Here is a 25,907-nt window from a genome sequence, read left to right as displayed (position 1 = left end):
TAGAACTCACAGTCCCTGATGGTTAGTCTAAGGCAGTGCTCAAATTGCTAATTCCTTGACTGAGGTCTTGAATTATTGGGTGTTGATTTGGTTTTGCATTCTAGGTCTTTCTCTTGGACATAAGAACCTAAGAAGAGCCCTGCTTAATCGGACCAAACCCACTGAGTCCAGCATTCTGTGTCACACCAATTGTCCATGGGGATCTTGAGCAGAAAGAGAAGGCAAAACCCTCCCTTTCCCTTGACCCCCAACAAATGGGACCCAAGGGAACCCCGCCTGCCTTAACCCATATAGAGGCGGCACTTGGACATCTGTTTCAATCAACACCGATACTTTTGGCATCCATGAATCTGTCTAATCCTGCCTTGAAGCTCTCCAGGCTGACAGTTGTCACGACCTCTTCTGGAAGTGAATTCCACAAACCAAGGACCCTCTGGGTGAAGAAATATTTCCCTTGATTTGTCCCCACTTTCTTACCTGTGAGCTTTAGGGAGGGCCCCTTCATCCTAGTATTGTGTGATAGAGAAAATAATTTTTCTCCGTCCACCTTTTCTATCCCATGCATGATTTTATACACTTCAATCAAATCGCCCCTTAAATGCAGTCTTTCAAGGCTGAAGTGACCAAGGCATTGCAACCTGGTTTCATAAGGGAGGGGCTCCATTTCCTTGATAGAAACATAGAAACATAGAAGACTGACGGCTACAAAAGACCTCATGGTCCATCTAGTCTGCCCTTATACTATTTCCTGTATTTTATCTTACAATGGATATATGTTTATCCCAGGCATGTTTAAATTCAGTTACTGTGGATTTACCAACCACGTCTGCTGGAAGTTTGTTCCAAGGATCTACTACTCTTTCAGTGAAATAATATTTTCTCACATTGCTTTTGATCTTTCCCCCAACTAACTTCAGATTGTGTCCCCTTGTTCTTGTGTTCACTTTCCTATTGAAAACACTTCCCTCTTGAACCTTATTTAACCCTTTAACATATTGAAATGTTTCGATCATGTCCCCCCTCTTCCTTCTGTCCTCCAGACTATACAAATGGAGTTCATGAAGTCTTTCCTGATACGTTTTATGCTTAAGACCTTCCACCATTCTTGTAGCCCGTCTTTGGACCCGTTCAATTTTGTCAATATCTTTTTGTAGGTGAGGTCTCCAGAACTGAACACAGTATTCCAAATGTGGTCTCACCAGCGCTCTATATAAGGGGATCACAATCTCCCTCTTCCTGCTTGTTATACCTCTAGCTATGCAGCCAAGAATCCTACTTGCTTTTCCTACTGCCCGACCACACTGCTCACCCAATCATTCCTGTTGCCCTATTTTTGCCCCATTTCTTGCCTCTAGCAGTGTGGCAATCTGTTCACCTATGGTGTTTCTCTGGACTTCCACTCCCAAAATCCCCCCCCCCCCAGGAAACATTGCTCTGAAAGAGTTTGGGAGTCTCCAGATTCTGCTATATTGGCTATTCTACTTTATTAGGGTATTAGGGTAGAGCAAGAAGCAATGGGTGGAAATTAAACAAGGAGAGAAGTAATTTAGAACAAAGGAGAAATTTCCTGATGGTTAGAGCAATTAATCAGTGGAACATCTTGCCTCCAGAAGTTGTGAATTCAATTCAATTCAATTTATTAGATTTGTATGCCGCCCCTCTCCGAAGACTCGGGGCGGCTCACAACAGTAATAAAAAACAGTATAACAATGGAACAAATCTAATAATAAAAATTATATAAAAAACCCCAACAATTAAAAACCATATAACACATACATACCAAACATAAAATATAATAAGCCTGGGGGAGATGTCTTAGTCCCCCCATGCCTGGCGATATAGGTGGGTCTTGAGTAACTTGCGAAAGACAAGGAGGGTGGGGGCCGTTCTAATCTCCGGGGGGAGTAGATTCCAGAGGGCCGGGGCCGCCACAGAGAAGGCTCTTCCCCTGGGGCCCGCCAAATGACATTAGACTTGGGGTGGCTCACAGCAATAACAAAACAATGAATGACAAATCTAATATTTAAGTAACTAAAAACCCTTTATTAAAAAAGCAAAGCATACACGCAAACATACCATGCATAAATTGTATGTACCTTTTTCCTCCCTAAAAGAGGCTGATAATTTGGGTGCGTCTTATACTCTGAATGTAGGGGGTTTTTTTCCAGTCCTAACTGGCTGGAGAAAAGATCTTACCAGCTCTTACCTTGCAGGTTCTTTCATTGTTACTCTCTGCAAATAATGTTTTTAAAGCCCTAAGTCTTTGCAGGGTTTTTTTCATTGATTTACTTTCTCTGAATATTTCTTTCCAACCCAAACCAGGTGCTAACAATGTTCCCAGCTCTTACCGACTTGCAAGCTCTTTCATTGTTACTCTCTGCAAAGAATATTTTCCAAGCCCTAAGTCTTTGCAGGGGTTTTTTCCATTGCTCTACTTGCTCCGAATAAGTTTCTTTCCAGGTGCTAATGATGTTCCCAGCTCTTACTGGCTTGCAAGCTCTTTCATTGTTACTCTTTCCAAATAACGTTTTTTTAAAAGCCCTAACCAGGGGATAAAATAATGTGCTGAAGCTGACCGGGCTAAGGACGCTGGCCAGATGAATCCCTGGTAAGCAGATTCTTTTCCCTATTTTCCTCCCAAAAATCTAAGGTGTGTCTTATACTCTGAATAATACGGTATACATCATCATCATCATCAACAACAACAACAAATATCAACATTTCTTCCACCTACGAAGTGCATTGTTATGATTTCAACCCTATAAGAGCTACTTAAAGCAAATAGGTCCATTTCTTCAAAGCTATCTAGTAGTGACTATTCCAATGGTTTTCTTCCAAAGTTCTGCAGAAGACGAAGCCCCAAAATTGTTGTATCCACTGCAGGGATATCGCAGGCATCGCTAAGTTTTGTTCCTCACTTTCTCGGTCACTTTATCGTGGAACTAATTTCAGAACGATTGGTTTCTCTGGAACTAAGAATGCTTGGTTGGCCATGACCAGAGGGATCTGAGGGAGAGGGGGAAGAAAAAAACAGAGAAAGAAATTAGCAAACAGGATAACCCAACTCAACTTCCAGGTTCGCAAGGTTGAGGGACACCGCAAAAGGTCAACTAGGACCTCTCCGGGTCTAAACAGAACCACGGAACAAAAAACTCATTCCTTCTTGAACAGGACTCAATAGTGTCAACCCCCAACCCCCAACACTTCTCCCTTAGACTCTCCACGATTGACCTCTCCAGGTTCCTAAGAGGCCAGTAAGGGGCGTACATAAGTTCACTGGTGTGCCTATCGTCCCCTGTCCAATTGTCTTTCCTTATCTCATATGTCATATATATTCTCTCCTTCTCTCTCTCTCTCTCTCTCTCTCTCTCTCTCTCTCTCTCTCTCTCTCTCTCTCTCTCTCTCTCTCTCTCTCTCTCTCTATCTATCTATCTATCTATCTATCTATATATATATATATATATATATATATATATATATATATCAAGAATAGTCCTAAAAATGCGAGTTCCAGGTATATACGTGAATGATGAGGCAGCAGCCATCTCGATCACCGGAACATAGAAACTTTAATAAAACCACTTAGCTTTCGTTAGCGTGCTGCTAACTTCGTCAGAGTATTAAAATGCCGTGGGAGATGCTTTATAAAGATGTTTGTCTCCCACGGCATTTTAATACTCTGACGAAGTTAGCAGCACGCTAACGAAAGCTAAGTGGTTTTATTAAAGTTTCTATGTTCCGGTGATCGAGATGGCTGCTGCCTCATCATTCACATATATATATATGTACATTCACCATCATCAGGCTGAAGTTTTAAGCTTCATGCTGTTGTAAATATTTACAACAGCACGAAGCTTAAAACTTCAGCCTGATGATGGTGAATGTGATTTCACCGAAACGTCGCATAGACACTCAAAACATTACACGGGGCAAAACCCGAACTCAGAACAATCTACATACATATACCCGTGAAAATCTACGAAAACAAATATCATATATATTCTCTCCTTATCTCTTATATCATATACATTCTCTCCCTCCCATCTACTTCTCTTCTTTTTACTTTCTATCGTCATATATATTACTTAATGTCTATTCTCTTCCATATGTATTGCATATTGGACAAAGAATAAATAAATAAAATAAATAAATAAAAATAAAAGTGTATTGGCGTAGAAGCCCTCCAAGGTCCCTTCCAACTCTGTTATTTTTATAATTTGGAGGCAATCCAAACACCTTCGAAAAGTTTCGGGATACTAGGCCAAGAAAGATCAAAGGTCATTTGTCTGAAATAGTCTAGGGTTCCTGCTTGTGCAGGGAGTTGGACTAGAAGACCTCCAAAGTCCCTTCCACCTCTTGTTACTCTGTTAAAAGATCTATTCACAATCCATCTTTCTCACCGGTGTTTCTTTGCAGACTTTAAAGGAAAAGCGTTGCATGATGACAGCAATGGCGACTTTAATGGTGACCAATGCAAATCTCATTCCAATGCAATTCCGGGGTCCGGCTCCGAAGGGGAGGTATGTGTAAGGATCAATATTTTCTTTATTTTCTTTGCTGAACCTGGGGGAAGAGAGGAAGGAAAGCTGTAAGGAAGAGCTAGGACCTCCTCACCTAGGAATGTGGCCTGGCCATTGCTTCACTATGTCTTACCCCTCTACATAGATTCACTGGAAATACAGCACCCCAATCAGGGAAACATTTTTGATCAAGGGCATTGCAGAATGCAGCTGCGAGAGCAATCATGGGCTTTCCCAAATATGCCCATGTTACACCAACACTCCGCAGTCTGCATTGGTTGCCGATCAGTTTCCCGTCACAATTCAAATGACCAATAAAGCCCTTCATGGCATCGGACCAGAATACCTCCGGGACCACCTTCTGCCGCATGAATCCCAGTGACCAGTTAGGTCCCACAGAGTAGGTCTCCTCCGGGTCCCGTCAACTAAACAATGCCGCTTGGCGGGACCCAGGGGAAGAGCCTTCTCTGTGACGGCCCCGGCCCTCTGGAACCAACTCCCCCCAGAGATTAGAATTGCCCCCACACTCCTTGCCTTTTGTAAGCTACTTAAAACCCACCTCTGCTGCCAGGCATGGGGGAACTGAGATGCTCTTTCCCCCTAGGCCTTTACAATTTTATGCATGGTATGTCTGTATGTATGTTTGGGTTTTTTATATTAGTGGGTTTTTAATCATTTTTAGTATTGGATTATTATTGTACACTCTTTTATTATTGCTGTTAGCCGCCCCGAGTCTCCGGAGAGGGGCGGCATACAAATCCAATAAATAAATAAATAAATAAATTTCGTGAGCTCAGAATTCATACGCTATGGATTCAGTCCTGTGGCAAATTCATTAGCTACCTTTAGGCACTCAGGTGCCTAGGATCAAACCTGTATGTTGCAGTTCAGAAGATGTTATTACTCAAGCTGAAACACAAGGAATTTAGTCAGCTAAATTCAGTATTTAAATTGGCACCAGAGAAGGGTGACCTGAGTTCAAGAGTAGTTGGACTTTGATTAGTTAGTGGCAGCTAACATCAAAAAAGGTCATCAAAAAAGAACGACAAAGAATGTTGTCTCTGTGCCAACTCAGAAAGCTCAAACTGCCCAAGTCTGATTCACTTCTACAGAGGAATTTTTGAGTCTGTCATCTGCACCTCTATAACTGTCTGGTTTGGTTCTGCAACCCAACAAGACCGACACAGACTTCAGAGGAGAATCAGAACTGCAGAAAAAACAATTTCTGCCAACCTGCCTTTCATTGAGGACCTGTACACTGCACAAGTCAAAAAGAAGGCTGTGGAAATATCTATGGACCCCTCGCATCCTGGACACAAACTGCTTCAACTCCTACTCTCAAAACGATGCTGTAGGGCACTGCACACCAGGACAACTAGATACATGAACAGTTTTTCCCCAAATGCCATCACTCTGCTAAATAAATAATCCTCTCAACAATGACAAAACTATTTACTAAGTCTGCACTACTATTAATCTTCTCATCATTCCCATCACCCACCTCCTCCCACTAATGACTGTATGACTGTTGCTGTTTGTATCCTTACAATTTATATTAACTGCCTCTTAATATGATTGGATTGTTTATTTGTACCAGGACTTTCATTAATGTTGTACCTTATGATTTTTGATGAAGTTTTTTCTTTTATGTACACTGAAGTACTTATTATTATTATTATTATTATTATTATTATTATTATTAATTGGATTTGTATGCCGCCCCTCTCCACAGACTCGGGGCGGCTAACAACAGTGGTAAAACAACATGAACAATCCAATTAATAAAAACAACTAAAAAACCCTTATTATAAAAAACCAAACATACACACAAACATACCATGCATAACTTGTAATAGCCTAGGGGGAAAGGATAACTTAACTCCCCCATGCCTGGCGACAAAGGTGGGTCTTAAGTAATTTGCGAAAGACAAGGAGGGTGGGGGCCGTTCTAATCTCTGGGGGGAGATGGTTCCAGAGGGCCAGGGCCGCCACAGAGAAGGCTCTTCCCCTGGGGCCCGCCAAACGACATCGTTTGGTCGATGGGACCTGGAGAAGGCCAACTCTGTGGGATCTTATCGGCCGCTGGGATGCACCAAGACAAATTCCTTGTGTGTCCAATTACACTTGGCCAATGAAATTCTGTTCTGTTCTACTATACTTTATTCTACTCTACTCTATTCAGGACTCTGGACTAATGATGTACTTAACTCTTTCCCCAATTTTGCCTGCTCTTTTCCTACACCTTTGTGGTAAGACCAGAGTCACTTCGAATGATATGGAGGCTCCGTAAATTTGATTTAAAAAAATAAATAATACCTTCCAGGTATTTTCCAATGCCATTGCAACTTTGAACAGTCGCTAAATGAACTTTTGTAAATCGAGCACTATTTGAAGTCCAAGCGTGGGGAAATAACCCTTCAAAAGAATGAAGCTACATTGTCATTTGGCGGGACCTGGAGAAGAGCCTTCTCTGTGGCGGCCCCGACGCTCTGGAACCAGCTCCCCCCAGAGATCAGAACTGCCCCCACCCTCCTTGCCTTTCGTAAAGTTCTTAAGACCCATCTCTGCCATCAGGTATGGGGGAACTGACACATCTCCCCCAGGCCTATACAGTTTATACATGGAATGTTTGTGTGTTTGTTTGCTTTTAATAATGGGGTTTTTAGTGTTTTTTAAATTATTAGATTTGTTCTTATATTGTCTTTGTTATTGTTGTGAGCCGCCCCGAGTCTACGGAGAGGGGCGGCATACAAATCTAATTAATAATAATAATAATAATAATAATAATAATAATAACCCTCCAACCCCATCTGCCTTCTCTTCTTTGCAAATGCAAATGTCCGGTTTGTTTGTACCTCTCGGGCCTGAATTCTTCTGGTTCCGGCCAGTATTCAGGGATGTTATGGAGAACGAGGGGTGGGATCATGATCACCGTTCCTTTGGGAATGGTCAACCCGTTGATTTCAACATCCATTTTGCAGACTCTTTCGATCCGCCCGCCGAGAGGATACATCCTTTGGCTTTCATTTAGCACCATGTCCAGGTAGTCCAACTGCATGATGGCGTCATAGGTAAGAGGTGCCTTGGGGGGAAGGGGGATAATTAAAATCATAATTAGTTTTATGATAACTAGTTTTCTTTTTTTGAAAACGCTTTATTAGTTTTCAAATATTTTTTAAAACAAACCAGCAAACGACAACAACAAAAATAAATATATAAAAAAGGACAAACCAAAAAGAAAAAAAAAATTGCAACATCAGCAATTTCTCCATCGTTACACTGGATATTTCATTAATTCCTGTAGTAATATATGTATTAATTAATTACAGTAATACATGGGGCTACCTTTGAAAAGTGTTCGGAAACTTCAGATCATGCAGAATGCAGCTGTGAGAGCAATCATGGGCTTCCCCAGGTATGCCCATGTCACACCAACACTCCGCAGTCTGCATTGGTTGCCGATCAGTTTCCGGTCACAATTCAAAGTGTTGGTTATGACCTATAAAGCTCTTCATGGCATCGGACCAGAATATCTCCGGGACCGCCTTCTGCCGCACGAATCCCAGCGATCGATTAAGTCCCACAGAGTTGGCCTTCTCCGAGTCCCGTTGATTAAACAATGTCATTTGGCAGGGCCCAGGAGAAGAGCCTTCTCTGTGGCAGCCCCGACCCTCTGTAACCAGCTCCCCCCTGAGATTAGAACTGCCCCCACCCTCCTCGCCTTTCGTAAGCTCCTTAAAACCCACCTCTGCCGTCAGGCATGGGGGAACTGAGATAACTTCCCCAGGCCTATACTGTTTATGTATGGTATGTTGTGTGTATGTTTTTTTAAATTATGGGTTTTTAGTTTTAATTATTAGATTTGTATTGTACATTGTTTTTTTCTATTACTGTTGTGAGCCGCCCCGAGTCTACGGAGAGGGGCGGCATACAATTTAATTAATAATAATAATAATAATAATAATAATAATAATAATAATAATAATTCATAAAGTCCATTAATAGAGAGTTGAAGAGAGTTGGAAACGCTTCTTGGGTGAGAAGCGAAACGTCTTTGGAGGAAAAACCAGAATGTCTACTTGTCTCTTGAAAAAGCACCTTTGAGACAACCAGGACCTGGAAAATCTCCTTAGACATTTAGCAATTACTTCACCTTTTACCTTGTTAGGTAGAACAGCATCTATTTCCTCTTGCAATTTCTGTTGAATATCTGGGTGCATGGCTAAATTGTAGGCCATGTAACCAAGGGTGTTACTGGTGGGTTCGTATCCAGCAAAAATGAAGATAAACGACTGGGCTAGAATTTCTTTATCAGTCAGGCCTGCAAAAAAATAGAAATAAAAGCAAATAGGGTGACGCAGTAGAAGAAAATTTACTGCGGGCAATCATTACGGCTTCGTACCCAAGGATAATCATGGACCTTGCCTCGTATTGTTTTATGTACTTCGAAACACAGCTAAGAGGTGTCAAACTTCGCAGGGCGCTACAGGAAAAAAGATGGATCGATGCTGACTTTGCTTGAAAGAAAAAAAAATTACATATGCTGCCTCTTTTTTTGGGTTGTTGTTCTTTGAAGCATCCGTTTGTTGGAAAAAGAACGTCTCGCTAGAGTTCAGGATAGACTTTGGATAGACTTGCAAGATCTACTGGGAAGGGTGGGTGCAGAAGTCTTATTTTGCCAGGTCGCCATCATCCAAAGTTCTTTAAAATATGATTGATTGATTGATTGATTGATTGATTCATTCATTCATTCATTCATTCATTCATTCATTCATTCATTCATTCATTTGTCCAATACACAAATACATAGTAAGAAAAATAGACATGTGATAATATAAATGAGGGTGAAAGTGAACTTAGAGGAGAGGATATATGAAAGGAAGAGAGTATATAAGATAGGATAAAGAAAGGAAAGACAATTGGACAGGGGACGAAAGGCACACCAGTGCACTTATGTACGCCCCTTACTGGCCTCTTAGGAACCTGGAGAGGTCAATCGTGGAGAGTCTAAGGGAGAAGTGATGGGGGTTAGGGGTTGACACAATTGAGTCCGGTAAAGAGTTCCACGCTTCTATAACTCTATTGTTGAAATCGTATTTTTTTACAGTCAAGTTTGAAGCGGTTCGTATTAAGTTTGAATCTGTTGCGTGCTCTTGTGTTGTTGTGGTTGAAGCTGAAGTAGTCATTGACCGGTAGGACGTTGCAGCATATGATCTTGTGGGCAATACTCAAATCGTGTTTTAGGCGCCGTAGTTCTAGGCTTTCTAGATTTGATGTTAAGTTGTGGAAATTAGCATGTGATCTACCCCAGCAACTGGGGTTATCATGGAGCAAATCTATCTATGGGACTGCTAAAAGATGATAAGACTTGATGACAAAATGCTAACGATGTGCTATGTAACTATTTTCCTTTCTTTCTTTCTTTACTTTTCTTTTCCCTTTTTCTCTTTCTGTCTCTCCCTGTCTCTCATTTTTCTTTCTTTTTTCTTGCCAAGTTTCTCTCTTTTTCTTTCTCCCTCCTCCTTTCTTTTCTTTCTTCTAATTATATGTTTGCAATTATTTGACCCCTGTGACAATCATTAAGTGTTGTACCACATGATCCTTGACAAATGTATCTTGTCTTTTTATATGCACTGAGAGCATCTGCACCAAAGACAAATTCCTTTTGTGTCCAATCACACTTGGCCAAGAAAGAATTCTGTTCTATTCCTATTCTAATAGTTGTTTATTGCTCTTTTTGAATTGTATTGCTTTTCTATTTGTGAATAATTGTTTTTTTAAAAAAACTTGATGTCACATAATCCCAGGGGTGATTCAACCCACCCACCCATGTCACACACACAAGCATACAAGCACATGCACAAACTGGTGGCAAAATATTTCACAATCGACCACTGCACATCATCAATCAAATACAGCTCTAGATAAGAACCGGGTGTTCCAAGATTTCTTTGCCTCTTCTCAAGAACCATTTTCCACTTACAAGTCCGAGCCTCCAAAATTGTAACTGGAAAAGGCAGGGAGAAGCCTCTGTGGGGCCTCTCTAGGAACCTCTCCTCCGCCCTCCCTGTGGTTTCTCCAGTCGCACACATTATTTGCATTGATTCTTAAGGGGAAAAATTGCTTCTTCTTACAAACTTTTCTACTTAAGAACCTAGTCACGGAACAAATTAAATTCATAAGTAGAGGTACCATTGTATGTGGACTCTGAATAGAAACATTGGCCACATAATTGAGATGTTGAGTCTTAAGCAGATTACTTCCAGTGAACCCCATCACACATTTAACACAATAACAGAGCTAGAAGGGGCCTTGGAGGTCTTCTAGTCCAACCTCAAGGGGTTGTTCTGTCTGTTTATGACCATAAATGACAAGCCAGGTAGCTAGGATTTGTCAACGCTTAGAAAATGTGTAACGTTAAACAGGAATGGGGCAGCGTTACCTTTATAGGAGTGACTCAGTCCGTTGCTTGTAGAGTTTTTGCCATTGTTAACAGAGTCCTTGTTGTTGTTGTGTTGAGAGTCTATCATCATCTGTAGGAAATCCATCCGGCTCTGTGGATGAAATGAATGAACCCATGAAAACCCGACAAACCAAGGATGCAACTTGGGTGTCACTAAGCATTAAGGGAACACTAAGCATTAGGGACAAAACATAGGCAGCCCTCAACATATGTCTCCAGAGGTTGTGAATGCTCCAACACTGGAAGTTTTAAAGAAGATCTTGGATAACCACCTGTCTTGAAAGAGTGTATACAAGAGCGGCAAAGATAATTAGGGGACTGGAGGCTAAAATATATGAAGAACGGTTGCAGGAACTGGGCATGGCTAGTTTAATTAAAAGAAGGACCAGGGGAGACAGGATAGCAGCCTTCCAATATCTCAGGGGTTGCCACAAAGAAGAAGGACTCAACCTATTCTCCAAAGCACCTGAGGGTAGAACAAGAAGCAGTGGGTGGAAACTAAACAAGGAGAGAAGCAACTTAGAGCTAAGGAGAAATTTCCTGACAGTTAGAACAATTAATCCGTGGAACAGCTTGCCTCCAGAAGTTGTGAATTCCCCAAGTTTTTAAGATGTTGGATAACCAACTGTCTGCAATAGTGTAGGGTTTCCTACCTAATCAGGGGGTTGGACTAGAAGACCTCTAAGGTCCCTTCCAACTCTATTGTTATTATTACTACTACAGTACTACTAGAAACATAGAAACATAGAAGACGGACGGCAGAAAAAGACCTCATGATCCATCCAGTCTGCCCTTATACTATTTTCTGTATTTTATCTTAGGATGGATATATGTTTATCCCAGGCATGTTTAAATTCAGTTACTATGGATTTACCAACCACGTCTGCTGGAAGTTTGTTCCAAGGATCTACTACTCTTTCAGTAAAATAATATTTTCTCATGTTGCTTTTGATCTTTCCCCCAACTAACTTCAGATTGTGTCCCCTTGTTCTTGGGTTCACTTTCCTATTAAAAACACTTCCCTCCTGAACCTTATTTAACCCTTTAACATATTGAAATGTTTCGATCATGTCCCCCCTTTCCCTTCTGTCCTCCAGACTAGACAGATGGAGTTCATGAAGTCTTTCCTGATACGTTTTATGCTTAAGACCTTCCACCATTCTTGTAGCCCCTCTTTGGACCCGTTCAATTTTGTCAATATCTTTTTGTAGGTGAGGTCTGCAGAACTGAACACAGTATTCCAAATGTGGTCTCACCAACGCTCTATATAGGGGGATCATAATCTCCCTCTTCCTGTTTGTTATACCTCTAGCTATGCAGCCAAGCATCCTACTTGCTTTCCTTACCGCCTGACTGCACTGTTCACCCATTTTGAGACTGTCAGAAATCACTACCCCTAAATCCTTCTCTTCTGAAGTTTTTGCTAACACAGAACTGCCAATACTACTACTACTACTATTATTATTATTATTATTATTATTATTATTATTATTATTATTAAAAAGTCCAGGATTATCTGTATATGCACAAATTCTCTTCCTGGAGACCACTTTGGTCAGAATTTTGTCACCCAAGATAAAGATCTTGATGCCTACCCCTTGGCCCTCCTTCAGTCGCGATTCCTTCATCTTTGAAAAAGATTCGGTGAAGAAGTTCACCGCTTCCTGCGAAAAAGCGGTGAGTTTCAAGGCGTTCAAAATCGGCATGAGGGACGGGAACATAACTGAAAAAGAAATAAATTGTGAAAAACAGCACCATGTCCCTGGAAGAAAACAATGTTTTTCCCCACATGTGTATCTCCCCTTCGAGTGTCCAACCGAGAATGAAACAGAAGGGCAAAAATTTCCTCCGGACAAGTTGTAGGGAAAACTTCGCCGGATTCCAGAAAGTAGAACTTACAGGCGAGAATGATCCGCGGATCGAAAGATTTGAACTTGGTGAGCTTCTGGATCTTCTTGACGAAAGGATCATTGGGATTGTTCATGGAGTTGATGTCCACCCCGAATGACGTGCTGGTGACCACATCCATGCTGTAGGCCCCGAAGACGCTTAGAAGAGAACGGAGAGTAAAAGATGGAAACATAGAAGATGGACGGCAGAAAAAGACCTCCTGGTCCATCTAGTCTGCTCTTATACTAATTCCTGTATTTTATCTTAGGATGGATCTATGGTTATCCCAGGCATGTTTAAGTTCAGTTCATGTGTATTTACCAACCACGTCTGCTGGAAGTTTGTTCCAAGCATCTACTAGTCTTTCATTCAAATCATATTTTCTCATGTTGCTTCTGATCTTTTCCCTAACTAATCTCAGATTGAGCCCCTTTGTTCTTGGGTTCACTTTCCAAATTAGAAACACTTCCCTCCTGAACCTTATTTTAACCCTTTAACATATTTAAATGTTTCGATCGTGTCCCCCCCCCTTTCCCTTCTATCCTCCAGACTATACAGATTGAGTTCATGAAGTCTTTCCTGATAAGTTTGATGCTTAAGACCTTCCACCATTTTTGTAGCCCGTCTTTGGACCCATTCAATTTGATCAATCTCTTTTTGTAGGTGAGGTCTCCAGAACTGGACACAATATTATCCCAAATGGCGTCTCCCCAGCGCTCTATACAGCGGGATCACAATCTCCCTCTTCCTGCTTGTGATACCTCTAGCTATGCAGCCAAGCATTCTACTCGCTTTCCCTACCGCCTGACCGCACTGTTCACCCATTTTGAGACTGTAGGAAGATGATCCAAGCTGCAGGAGTTCGGTGACAAAATATTTAGGAAATGGCTGTAAAGCCTGACAGAAGATACATCAAGACATGTGTAGCCAAGTCAAAAAACCCACAGCTTCCTGACTGAGTCGGTTTGTTAAACATCAGTTCCGGCTTTTGCAATTCCCCCAAACATCTGGAGCACGTCAAGATGAAGAACGTAGGCCTGATCTCGCCAGCAGCAGCTTTCCAGGATCCTGGATTGTAGCCTGGCCCAGAATTGAATTGAGACATTTGACATCCAAGGCCTGTTCTTCCAGTTTGTTTAATGTTTTGTAGGCTGCAACTGGCTTGATGGCTCCTGTGTCTTGGGTTTCCGGCTCGAGAGCTTAAATTCATCCTTCATAGATACTTGGGCAAATAACATCCGTTTGGTTTCTACCATTTCACAGTTTCTCTATTTCTGACCTTTACAGATGTGTAAAATGCTGAGATAATATAGTTAGACAGACAGACATAGAGAGCTAGAAACAGAGGTAGATGATAGATAGATAGATAGATAGATAGATAGATAGATAGATAGGGAGAGAGAGAGAGAGATAGAGAGATAGATAGATGATAGATAGATAGAGATAGAGATAGAGATAGAGAGGTAGATAGATAGATAGATAGATAGACAGACAGACAGACAGACAGACAGACAGACAGACAGACAGACAGATAGATAGATACAGATAGAGATAGATAGATAGATAGATAGATAGAGAGAGAGAGAGAGAGAGAGAGAGAGAGAGAGAGATAGATAGAGATAGATAGATAGATAGATAGATAGATAGATAGATAGATAGATAGATAGATAGATAGATGATAGATAGATAGAAAGAGAGAGAGAGAGAGAGACAGAGAGACAGAGAGATAGGAGAGAGAGATTGGATGGATGGATGGATGGGAAAGATGATAGATGATACATACTTTAGATAGGTAGGTAGATAGGGAGGGAGGGAGGGAGAGAAAGAGAGAGAGAGAGAGAGAGAGAGAAATTGAGATTGGATGGATGGATGGGAAAGATGATAAATGATACATGCTGTCAATGGGTATATACTGTAGATAGCTAGACAGGCAGACAGAGAGACATCACAGCTCTAGATGGTCTTCCTGCGCCAAAGCACTTACTCTTTCACATCAATGGGCTCATTGTTTTCCATTTTCTTCTGAACATTTTGAATTAAAATCTCCCCGTAGTGTTTAATGATGGGAAACATCTGAAAAACAAAGCCACCATTTTAAACATTGATATTCACTTTCTGGTGTGTTTCAACAAAGCCAGTGGCTGATTCAGCAATAACTACAAATCCAACTGTGATGGGCAGTCTTTCTTCCTTCCTTCCTTCCTCTCACCTTTTCTTCCTTGTCTCTACTTCTTCCTTCCTTCCTTCCTTCCTTCCTCCCACCTTCTCTTCCTTTGCTGCTACCTCCCTCCCTCCCTCCTTTATAGCTTCCTTCCTTCTTTCCTTCCTTCCTTCCTCCCACCTTCCTTTGCTGCTACCTCCCTCCCTCCTTTATAGCTTCCTTTCTTCTTTCCTTCTTTCCTTCTTTCCTTACTTCCTCCCACCTTTTCTTCCTTTTCTCTACTCCTTCCTTCCCTCCTTTATAGCTTCCCTCCTTCTTTCCTTCCTTCCTTCCTCCCACCTTCTCTTCCTTTGCAGCTACCTCCCACCCTCCTTTATAGCTTCCTTCCTTCTTTCCTGCTTTCCTTACTTCCTCACAACCTTTCTTCCTTTTCTCTACTCCTTCCTTCCTTCCCTCCTTTATAGCTTCCCTCCTTCTTTCCTTCTTTCTTTCTTTCCTTCCTTCCTTCCTTCCTCCCACCTTCTCTTCCTTTGCTGCTACCTCCCTCCCTCCTTTATAGCTTCCTTCCTTCTTTCCTTCTTTCCTTACTTCCTCCCACCTTTTCTTCCTTTACTCCTTCCTTCCTTCCTTCCTTCCCTCCTTTATAGCTTCCCTCCTTCTTTCCTTCCTTCCTTCCTTCCTTCTTTCCTTCCTTCCTAAATTCAGCTCTAGCTTTGGAGCAGGAAACGAAGCTTGTAGGAAACAACTTCTTTGAAGAAAGAAGTTGAGAAACTGACTAGAGAAAATTCTCCATTTTTAAAGGTATTTTTTTTCCTGGTTACCTCTTTCAGCTTCCCACTGGTGAAGGTGGGAGAGAGCACAGTGCGAATCCTCTTCCATTGTTCATCTCGGGTCATAGAGACTGCATTTTTTAAGATGTCTGGAGCAGGGAAAGCCTAGGAAGGAAACGTGACACAATATTCAGATTTCAAAAAATTTAGCCATGTCTGAAAAAACTCTTGGGTGCAAAACATCACCAGATACCATGATGGTGAGGGGATAAATTCACCCATATTTTGTGCAGGTGAAGGTATCTACCACCTCCGCCCAACTGTGGAACAATATAAAACGGATCTAGGCAAAAATCTCAACCCAGACTCAATTTTGCATTTTCAGCATACAATAGAGTGGGAGGGAATCCAAACTTCCTATAGAAACATAGAAGATTGGCAGCAGAAAAAGACCTCCTGGTCCATCTAGTCTGCCCTTAGACTATTTCCTGTATTTTATCTTAGGGTGGATCTATGTTTATCCCAGGCAGGTTTCAATTCAGTGACTGTAGATTTACCAACCACGTCTGCTGGAAGTTTGTTCCAAGCATCTACTACTCTTTCAGTCAAATAATATTTTATCACGTTGCCTTTGATCTTTCCCCCAACTAACTTCAGATTGTGTCCCCTTGTTCTTGTGTTCACTTTCCTATTGAAAACACTTCCCTCCTGAACCTTGTTTAACCCTTTAACCTATTTAAATGTTTCGATCATGTGCCCCCTTTTCCTTCTGTCCTCCAGACTATCCAGATTGAGTTCATGAAGTCTTTCCTGATAGGTTTTATGCTTAAGACCTTCCACCCATTTTATACCCCTTCAATTTGATCAATATCTTTTTGTAGGTGAGGTCTCCAATTCTGGTATTCTGGTATTATATCCGAGTTTTAATCTGACTATAAAGCACACCTGTTCAATTTTATCAATATCTTTTTGTAGGTGAGGTCATATGGTGAGGTGTCTTCGGGTTTAAGATATAGCCATACATTTTGCTATCCGATGGTTCAAGAATCAAGAGACTTACTCGCCGGTTGGTAAAAGTACTGTAGCATTCTTTCACAAGGACAGCCTTGATAATTGCAGGATCCAATACAGCAATAATAGGTTGACGCCCATCATAAAGTCTGCATTCAGAAGAAAGAAGCACAAACAGATGCTATAAGCATAGATATATATATATTCTCTGAGCTTACAGCGTAGCCTTTTCTACTTGGCCCCTCTTCTCTGAGTTTACAGCATAGCCTTTTCTACTTGGCCCCTCTTCTCTGAGCTTACAGCGTAGCCTTTTCTGTTTGGCCCCTCTTCTCTGAGCTTACAGCGTAGCCTTTTATACTCGGCCCCTCTTTTCTAAGCTTACAGCATAGCCTTTTCTACTCAGTCCCGCTTCTCTGAGCTTACAGCATAGCCTTTTCTGTTTAGCCCCTCTTTTCTAAGCTTACATCATAGCCTTTTCTACTCAGTCTCGCTTCTCTGAGCTTACAGCATAGCCTTTTCTACATGGCCCCTGCCCAGGTTTGTTGACTAGAAGTTCAGCATTTCTGAGGAGGATAGGATGTAAATGAGTATTGATGAAGATACCATGGATGAAAATGTACATGACATATTGAGGTAAACGTTTGACTCAAAGGACACTTTTACATTTACTAGTAGGTTATACAACCTCCAATGGAAACCAGATGATTAGGAGACTGGAGGCTAAAACATAAGAAGAACAGTTGCTAAAATTGAATATGTCTCCTTTATTTTATTTTATTTTAAAAAGGACCAGGGGAGACATGATAGCAGTCTTCCAATATCTCAGGGGTTGCCACAAAGAAGAAGGAGTCAACCTATTCTCCAAAGCACCTGAGGGCAGAACAAGAAGCAATGGGTGGAAACTAAACAAGGAGAGAAGCAACTTAGAACTAAGGAGAACATTTCTGACAGTTAGAACAATTAATCCGTGGAACAACTTGCCTCCAGAAGTTGTGAATGCCCCAACAATGGAACTTTCTAAGCAGATGTTGGATAACCATCTGTGTGATGTGGTGTAAGGTGTCCTGCCTAAGCAGGGGGTTGGACTAGAAGACCTCCAAGGTCCCTTCCAACTCTGTTATTCGATTCGATTCTACCCTATCCTATCCTATTCCATTCTGAATTCTATTCTATCCTATCCCATCCCATCCCACTCCACTCCATTCTATTTTCTACTCTACTCTACTCTACTCTTCTCTACTCTTCTCTACTCTACTCTACTCTACTCTATTCTACTCTACTCTACTCTTTCATACCTAAGCATGGAGGTGTCTGTAATATGGTAAATGATTTAGCTTTACTAGCTAAATGGTCAAAGCAATGGAAACTGCAGTTTAATGTTTCCAAATGTAAAATAATGCACTTGGGGAAAAGGAATCCTCAATCTGAGTATTGTATTGGCAGTTCTGTGTTAGCAAAAACTTCAGAAGAGAAGGATTTAGGGGTAGTGATTTCTGACAGTCTCAAAATGGGTGAACAGTGCAGTCAAGCGGTAAGGAAAGCAAGTAGGATGCTTGGCTGCATAGCTAGAGGTATAACAAGCAGGAAGAGGGAGATTATGATCCCGTTATATAGAATGCTGGTGAGACCACATTTGGAATACTGTGTTCAGTTCTGGAGACCTCACCTACAAAAAGATATTGACAAAATTGAATGGGTCCAAAGACGTGCTACAAGAATGGTGGAAGGTCTTAAGCATAAAACGTATAGGAAAGACTTCATGAACTCAATCTGTATAGTCTGGAGGACAGAAGGAAAAGGGGGGACATGATCGAAACATTTAAATATATTAAAGGGTTAAATAAGGTCCAGGAGGGAAGTGTTTTTAATAGGAAAGTGAACCCAAGAACAAGGGGACACAATCTGAAGTTAGTTGGGGGAAAGATCAAAAGCAACGTGAGAAAATATTACAGTATTTTACTGAAAGAGTAGTAGATCCTTGGAACAAACTTCCAGCAGACGTGGTTGGTAAATCCACAGTAACTGAATTTAAACATGCCTGGGATAAACATATATCCATTGTAAGATAAAATACAGGAAATAGTATAAGGGCAGACTAGATGGACCATGAGGTCTTTTTCTGCCGTCAGACTTCTATGTTTCTAAGGTCTCCAAGGTCCCTTCCAACTTTGTTGTTGTTGAGTAACCACCTGTCTGGAGTGCTGTAGGGTTTCCTGCCTAAGCAGGGGGTTGGACTAGAAGACCTCCAAGGTCCCTTCCAGCTCTGTCGTTCTCTTCTTTCTCCCAAAGGAAAATAGGGATGAACGCCACTGGAAATATCTGCCACCGATCATTTCGTGACCTCTCCTGCCCTTCCTCTTCAGCTTTTCACGGCAGAGGAAGCTGTTTACACTCTGCGCTTAGATCTGCTTACTCTCTAGAAAGAAGAGATTTCTCGGCTTCTTTAACAGCCAAGAGGATAATCTCCCAGAAAAATCATATTTGAAAAGGGCAACTATTTGCTTTTGTTGTCGCACCAGCGACAAAAGATTCTCCTGGCCGGGAGCTTATCAACAAAAAGCCATTGTGTGCAGCTATTGTACAACCCGGTCCAGCTTTTTTCCCTCGACACATCTGCGAGGGGATGGATAGCTTTAAAAGACGTCAGAAGGAGCCGTGGAAAATACCCAGCGGGGCTCCAAAGAGGAGAGAGGAACATCTGGATTTCTGGTTAATTCTATAATTTGGGACAGCCTCGGTAGCTAGGCAAGAGAGAGCCAACGGCCCTTGGTTGGCGAGAACCTGGCAGGCATTTCTATAACCTTGTAAATAGATGCATAGAAAAGAAAAAGCGGAAACTTCAGAACTTCAAACTGCAATTTGTTTAAATAAATATTTTATCAAGGTGATGAAAAACAGAAAGGAAATCAGAGTCATCGAACCTGCTGATGAACATTCAGGGTTGTTTGGTTTTTATTTTTATTGATTTGTTTCTTCCTCCTTTTCTTTTCTTTTCTTTTTTTCTTTTCCTTTCCCTTCCTTTCCTTCCTTCTCTTTTCTTCTTTCTTTCTTTCGCTTCCTGCCTTCCTTCCTTCCTTCCTTCTTTCCTTTCTTCCTTTCCTTCTTTCTTCTTCCTTCCTTCTTTCTGTTTCTTTCTTTCTGTTTTTCTGTCTTCCTTTCCCTTCCTTTCCTTCCTTCCCTTCCCTTCCTTCCTTCCATTTCTTTCTATCTCTTCCTTCCTTCATTCCTTTCTTCTTTCCCTTCTTTCTTCTTCCTTCCTTTCTTTCTATTTTTTTCTTTCTGTTTTTCCGTCTTCCTTTCCCTTCCTTCCTTCTTCTCTCCTATTCCCTTTTATCTTCTCTCCCTTTTTTCTTCCTTCTTTCTCTCTTCCTTCCTATCTCTCCCTCCCCCTCTTTCTTTCTTTCTTTCTTCCTTTCTCTTCCTTCCTTCCTTCTTTCCTTTCTTCCTTTCCTTATTTCTTCTTCCTTCCTTTCTATTTCTTTCTTTCTTCCTTCCTTTCTTCCTTATTCCCTTCTATTCCCTTTTTTCTTCTCTCCACTTTTTCTTCCTTCTTTCTCTCCTCCTTCCTTCCTTCATCTCTCTCTCCCTCCCTCTTTCTTTTTTTCTTTCTCTTCCTTTCTCCCTCTCTCTCCCTCCCTCCCTCTCTCTCTCTTTCTTTCTTTCTTTCTTTCTATCTTTCTACCTTTCACTCTTTCTCTTTGGGCCACTCCTAGTCTCTGTAGATCTGGACAGAAAACTAGAAACATATAATAAATAGAGCGCTCACCTCCAAATCTTCCCATATTTATTGAAGCATTCATTGTCAAATTTCATAAATCCCTGGGGAGAAAGAAAAAAAGGTTTTAAGGCTTTAGGAAAAAAATGGAATAGGGAAGTTGAAGCCCACAAGTCCCGAAAAGGGTCATCATATCCCCACCCCTGAATCCAAAGGTTGAGTTGGCCCTCTACATATCTATCCATACTCACTTTGCGGTAATTCAAAATTGTCCCAAAGTATGGCCATAAGGTTGGACCAGGAATCCCCACCTTGCTGAGAACTCGAAATGGCCAAACTCCATACCTGGAAAGAGAAAGAAATGTGATTCAAACAAAATAAAGTGACGTTTAAAATATAAAACCACTTGGTGATTCTTGGTGCTCTTTGAGCTTGGATGTTTTCTTGCATATTACCACACTATGTAATATCATCAGTACTACAAGGAAGGGGGGGGGGAGGAAGAGGACTGTGGGGTCCTTGGTGTTCTTTGAACTTGATGGTTCTCTTGCAGACTTTTCACAACCGAACTAGGTAACTTCATCAGTGCTAGAAGGGAGTGGAGGTGTGCTATCATTTTACATTCTAGTGACTTGCCCTGTCAATCCTTCTCCCTTGAGGGTGTTGCCCAGTTGGGTCATGAAACATCTGCAAAGGAAACCACCAGGCTCAGAGAGTACCAAGGACCCCATAATCCTACTACTACTACTACTCCTTTCTACATACTCGACTCTCTTCTAGCACTGATGACGTTACCTAGTTGAGCTTGGCAAATTCCAAAGCACCTGAGGGTAGAACAAGAAGCAACGGGTGGAAACTAAACAAGGAGAGAAGCAACGTAGAACCAAGGAGACATTTCCTGACAGTTAGAACCATTAATCTGTGGAACAGCTTGCCTCCAACACTGGAAGTTTTTAAGCAGATGTTGGATAACCATCTGTCTGAAGTAGTGTAGGGTTTCCTGCCTAAACAGGAAACAATGTCCCTTCCAACTCTGTTGTTATTGTTGTTGTTATGTTAGATGAAGCAAAATTAGATGTCCCACTACAAAAAATAAAATCCTCTCTCTCCCTCCCCCTCTCCCCCATTTCTTTCTTTCTTTCTCTCTCTCTTCCTCTCTTTCTCTCTCTCTCTCTCTCTTTCTCTTCCTCTCTCCCTCTCTCCCTTCCTCTCTCTCTTTTTCTTTCTCTTTCTCTCTCTTCCTTTCTCTCTCTTTCTCTTCCTCTGTCTCTCCCTCCCGGCCTTCCTCTCTTTCTTTTTCTTTCTCTCTCTCTTTCTCTCTCTTCCCCCCTCTCTCTCTCCCTTCCTCCCTTCCTCTCTCTCTCTCTCTCTTTCTTTTTCTTTCTCACTCTCTTTCTCTTCCTCTCTCTTCCCCGTCTCGATGTATCCTCATAGGTTGGTCTATGTCTTTTTTTTTTTTCAGGCATAGTGTCAGCCAGAATATAATTGCCGAAGGTAGAATGCAATCATGCCTGATAAAGATGATTAGAAGACTCAACCTCATCATGACCAATGAGCCACTCGAATAATAAAATGACCGCTTAGTTAAGTGATTTGGAGAGATCGGTGTTAATACACCGAGAGGCTGGTTTCGTTCTCATCTTGCTCCAGGTAAGTCAAAAACCTGCTCAATTGAATTCTTCCTTTCATTCCAGAGTTCAAAAGCAAGGGTGCCATGCACCCTTCTTCAATTTCGCCTGGACAACCTCTTCATGGGATGGTGTAAACCACACGGGAGACATTGAACATACAACGGTACCTCGGTACTCAACTGCTTTGAAACTCGCCGAATTCAGTATTCAACTACAGTGGTCCCTCTACTTACGAACTTAATTCGTTCCGTGACCAGGTTCTTAAGTAGAAAAGTTTGTAAGAAGAAGCAATTTTTCCCATAGGAATCAATGTAAAAGCAAATAATGTGTGCAATTGGGGAAAGTACAGGGAGGGTGGAGGCCCTGTTTCCTCCCAGGAGATTACTAGAGAGGCCCCACGGAGGCTTCTCCATGCTTTTCTGGCCCTGTTTCCTCCCAGGAGATTCCTAGAGAGGCCCCATGGAGGCTTCTCCCCACCTTTTCCGGCCCTGTTTCCTCCCAGGAGATTCCTAGAGAGGCCCCACGGAGGCTTCTCCATGCTTTTCTGGCCCTGTTTCCTCCCAGGAGATTCCTAGAGAGGCCCCATGGAGGCTTCTCCCCACCTTTTCTGGCCCTGTTTCCTCCCAGGAGATTCCTAGAGAGGCCCCATGGAGGCTTCTCCATGCCTTTTCCAGCCCTGTTTCCTCCCAGGAGATTCCTAGAGAGGCCCCACGGAGGCTTCTCCCCACATTTTCCGACCCTGTTTCCTCCCAGCAGATTCCAGGAGATTCCTAGAGAGGCCCCACGGAGGCTTCTCCATGCCTTTTCCGGCCCTGTTTCCTCCCAGGAGATTCCTAGAGAGGCCCCACGGAGGCTTCTCCCCGCCTTTTCCAGCCCTGATCCGAAGTCCTGTTTCCATGACTCAATTTCCAGATGTCGTGGTTTTTAACGCAGGAGGAGAAGAGATTCGCTGTTTGTTGCAATCCAGTACCACCCACTGAAATCTCCTGCACCCAGCCACCCTTTCTCTGCTTCTAAAAATAATTTAACTGAGATTTATTGATATTTTATTTGTGGTGAATGATTCACCAGCTCCCTTTTACAAGCCTGGGTGTGATATTTTATAATGTGGATAAATGTGGATGGTTGTTTTTCACGTATCAGGGTTTTAGATCTAATTTTAAATTTAGACTTCTTATATGTTGTATTACTGTATTTATTTTGTTGTGAGCTGCCCTGAGTCTACTTGCCTACTTGGGTTGTGAGATGTCTTCAAGGGAAACCACCAAGCTCAGAGAGCACGGCAGATGCCCCAGTTCAACCTTGAAGCTACAAATTATTATTATTATTATTATTATTATTATTATTATTATTATTATTATTATTATTATTATTATTAGAGTTGAAAGGGACTTTACAGGTCATCAAGTCCAACCCCCTGCCTGAGCAGGAAACCCTACAGCACCCCAGCCAAATGGCAGTCCAATATCCTCTTGAAAGTGTCCAAAGTTGGGGAGTCCACAACATAGTTCCCTCTAAGCTGAGCAGTGAGCAATCGCTCACTTAAAAATCATCATCAACTCAGAGTTTTCCAAACCTGCCCAGAAGCCGAGAGGGAAGGAGAGAGAGAGGAAGAGAGGAAGAGAGAGAAACAGATAGAAAAAAAAGAGAGGAAGGAAAAGAGAAAGAAAAAGAATGGGAGCAAGGAAGAGAGAAAGAAAATCAAAATCTAGTTTGAAACTAGCTCAACTATTTAAGTGGCATTTTGATATTGATAGAGTTGCCCTATTATGAGATCACTGTTATAGACACACAGTACAGTATTTTATTTTGAAATTCTCTGAGGCAAAACAGGGTGGGTTTTTTATTTGTTTGTTTGTTTGTTTGTTTGTTTATTAATTATTTCTGTGCCGCCCAGTCCCGAAGGGACTGCCGCTCAGACACTATACTTTTCCGCCCCCCCCCCAAAAAAAAAAATTAGAGGGAACACTGGTCCACAACCTCCGCTGGCAGGCCGTTCCACTGGTTGATCGCTCTCACTGTCAGGAAGTTCTTCCTTATCTCCAGGTTGAATCTTTCCTTGGTCAGTTTCCAACCGTTGTTCCTTGTCCGGCCCTCTGGTGCCCTGGAAAACAGTGTGTCCCCCTCCTCTCCATGGCAACCCCTCAAGTACCTGTATACAGCTATCACGTCCCCCCTAGCCCTTCTTTTTACTAGACTATCCATGCCCAGTTCCAGCAACCTTTCCTCGTATGACCTGGTCTCTAGTCCCCTTATCATTTTACTTGCTCTTTTCTGCACCCTCTCTAGAGTTTCTTCTATCGAGGTTGGACATTAGGAGCTGTCCTTTTCTTGTTTTTTCAGGAGGAAAAAGTACAAAAAGGAAAGGGAAAGAGCCTCAGTGGTGCAGTGGTTAGAGTGCAGCACTGCAAGCTACTTCTGCTGATCACTGGCCGCCAGCAGTTTGGCAGATCGAATCTCAGTAGGCTCCAGGTTGACTCAGCCTTCCATCCTTCCGAGGTCGGTAAAATGAGAACCCAGATTAAACATAGAAGATTGAGGGCAGAAAAAAACCTCCTGGTCCATCTAGTCTGCCCTTGTACTATTTCCTGTATTTTATCTTAGGGTGGATCTATGTTCATCCCAGGCATGTTTACATTCAGTTCCTGTGGATTTACCTACCACCTCTGCTGGAAGTTTGTTCAAAGCATCTACTCCTCTTTCAATCAAATAATATTTTCTCATGTTGCTTCTGATTCCCCCCCCCAACTAACCTCAGATTGTGCCCCCTTGTTCTGGGGTTCATTTTCCTATTAAAAACACTTCCCTCCTGAACCTTATTTAACCCTTTTAACATATTTAAATGTTTTGATCGTGTCCCCTCTTTTCCTTCTGTCCTCCAGACTATACAGATGGAGTTCATGAAGTCTTTCCCGGTAAGTTTGATGCTTAAGACCTTCCACCATTTTTGTAGCCCATCTTTGGACCCATCTATGTTTATCCCAGGCATGTTTACATTCAGTTCCTGTGGATTTACCCACCACCTCTGCTGGAAGTTTGTTCCAAGCATCTACTCCTCTTTCAATCAAATAATATTTTCTCATGTTGCTTCTGATTTTTTTTCCCCAACTAACCTCAGATTGTGCCCCCTTGTTCTTGGGTTCCCTTTCCTATTAAAAACACTTCCCTCCTGAACCTTATTTTAACCCTTTAAAATATTTAAATGTTTCGATCATGTCCACCCTTTTCCTTCTGTCCTCCAGACTATACAGATAGAGTTCATGAAGTCTTTCCCGATAAGTTTTATGCTTAAGACCTTCCACCCTTTTTTGTAGCCAGTCTTTGGACCCCCTTCAATTTGATCAATATCTTTTTGTAGCTGAGGTCTCCAGAACCGGACACAGTATTCCAGTCGGTATTTCAAATTGTTGGGGATGCAATAGACTGACTCTCTAAACCGCTTAGAGAGGGCTGTAGAAGCACGGCAAAGCAGTCTATAAGTCTAAATGCCAAGAAGGAAAGCCAATGTAGGATACTTACACCAGAAGAAGTCCCATCAAAAGCACCAGCATGAACCACGTCTCCATGGATAAGTTAGGAAGAAGATCCATCGTGATTCTTGATTCCTGGATCGTCTGGCTGGGTGATTCTTCTATCAGCTTCAGCTGGAATTCTATCCTTGAGTGGATAGTTCTGGGACGATCTCCTTCTCACAATTTCTCAGCTACTTTTTGCTATGCCTGGAAAAGTGAACCTGTCCTGATGCG

The 25,907-nt window shown here is 42.0% G+C and overlaps 1 protein-coding gene across 1 annotated transcript; it reads right to left on the bottom strand.

Annotated features, from left to right (window-relative positions):
* Positions 1 to 2,022: 2,022 nt before the first annotated feature.
* LOC139172337 (cytochrome P450 3A9-like) lies at positions 2,023 to 25,907 on the bottom strand. The gene is made up of 13 exons (XM_070761351.1): positions 25,681 to 25,907; positions 20,782 to 20,875; positions 20,582 to 20,634; positions 16,865 to 16,964; positions 15,856 to 15,969; positions 14,858 to 14,946; positions 12,883 to 13,031; positions 12,579 to 12,706; positions 10,963 to 11,074; positions 8,681 to 8,841; positions 7,376 to 7,602; positions 4,401 to 4,563; positions 2,023 to 3,006 (listed from the first exon to the last, which is right to left on the bottom strand). Exons 1-13 carry the CDS (start codon positions 25,749 to 25,751, stop codon positions 2,932 to 2,934), a joined length of 1,536 nt encoding a protein of 511 aa, XP_070617452.1. The 5' UTR covers positions 25,752 to 25,907; the 3' UTR covers positions 2,023 to 2,931.

The sequence above is a fragment of the Erythrolamprus reginae genome, chromosome 9 (assembly GCF_031021105.1).
Source record: "Erythrolamprus reginae isolate rEryReg1 chromosome 9, rEryReg1.hap1, whole genome shotgun sequence".
Lineage (NCBI taxonomy): Eukaryota > Metazoa > Chordata > Lepidosauria > Squamata > Dipsadidae > Erythrolamprus > Erythrolamprus reginae.
Note: the sequence above shows the minus strand (reverse complement) of the source record. Positions and strands in the feature narration are given on the sequence as shown.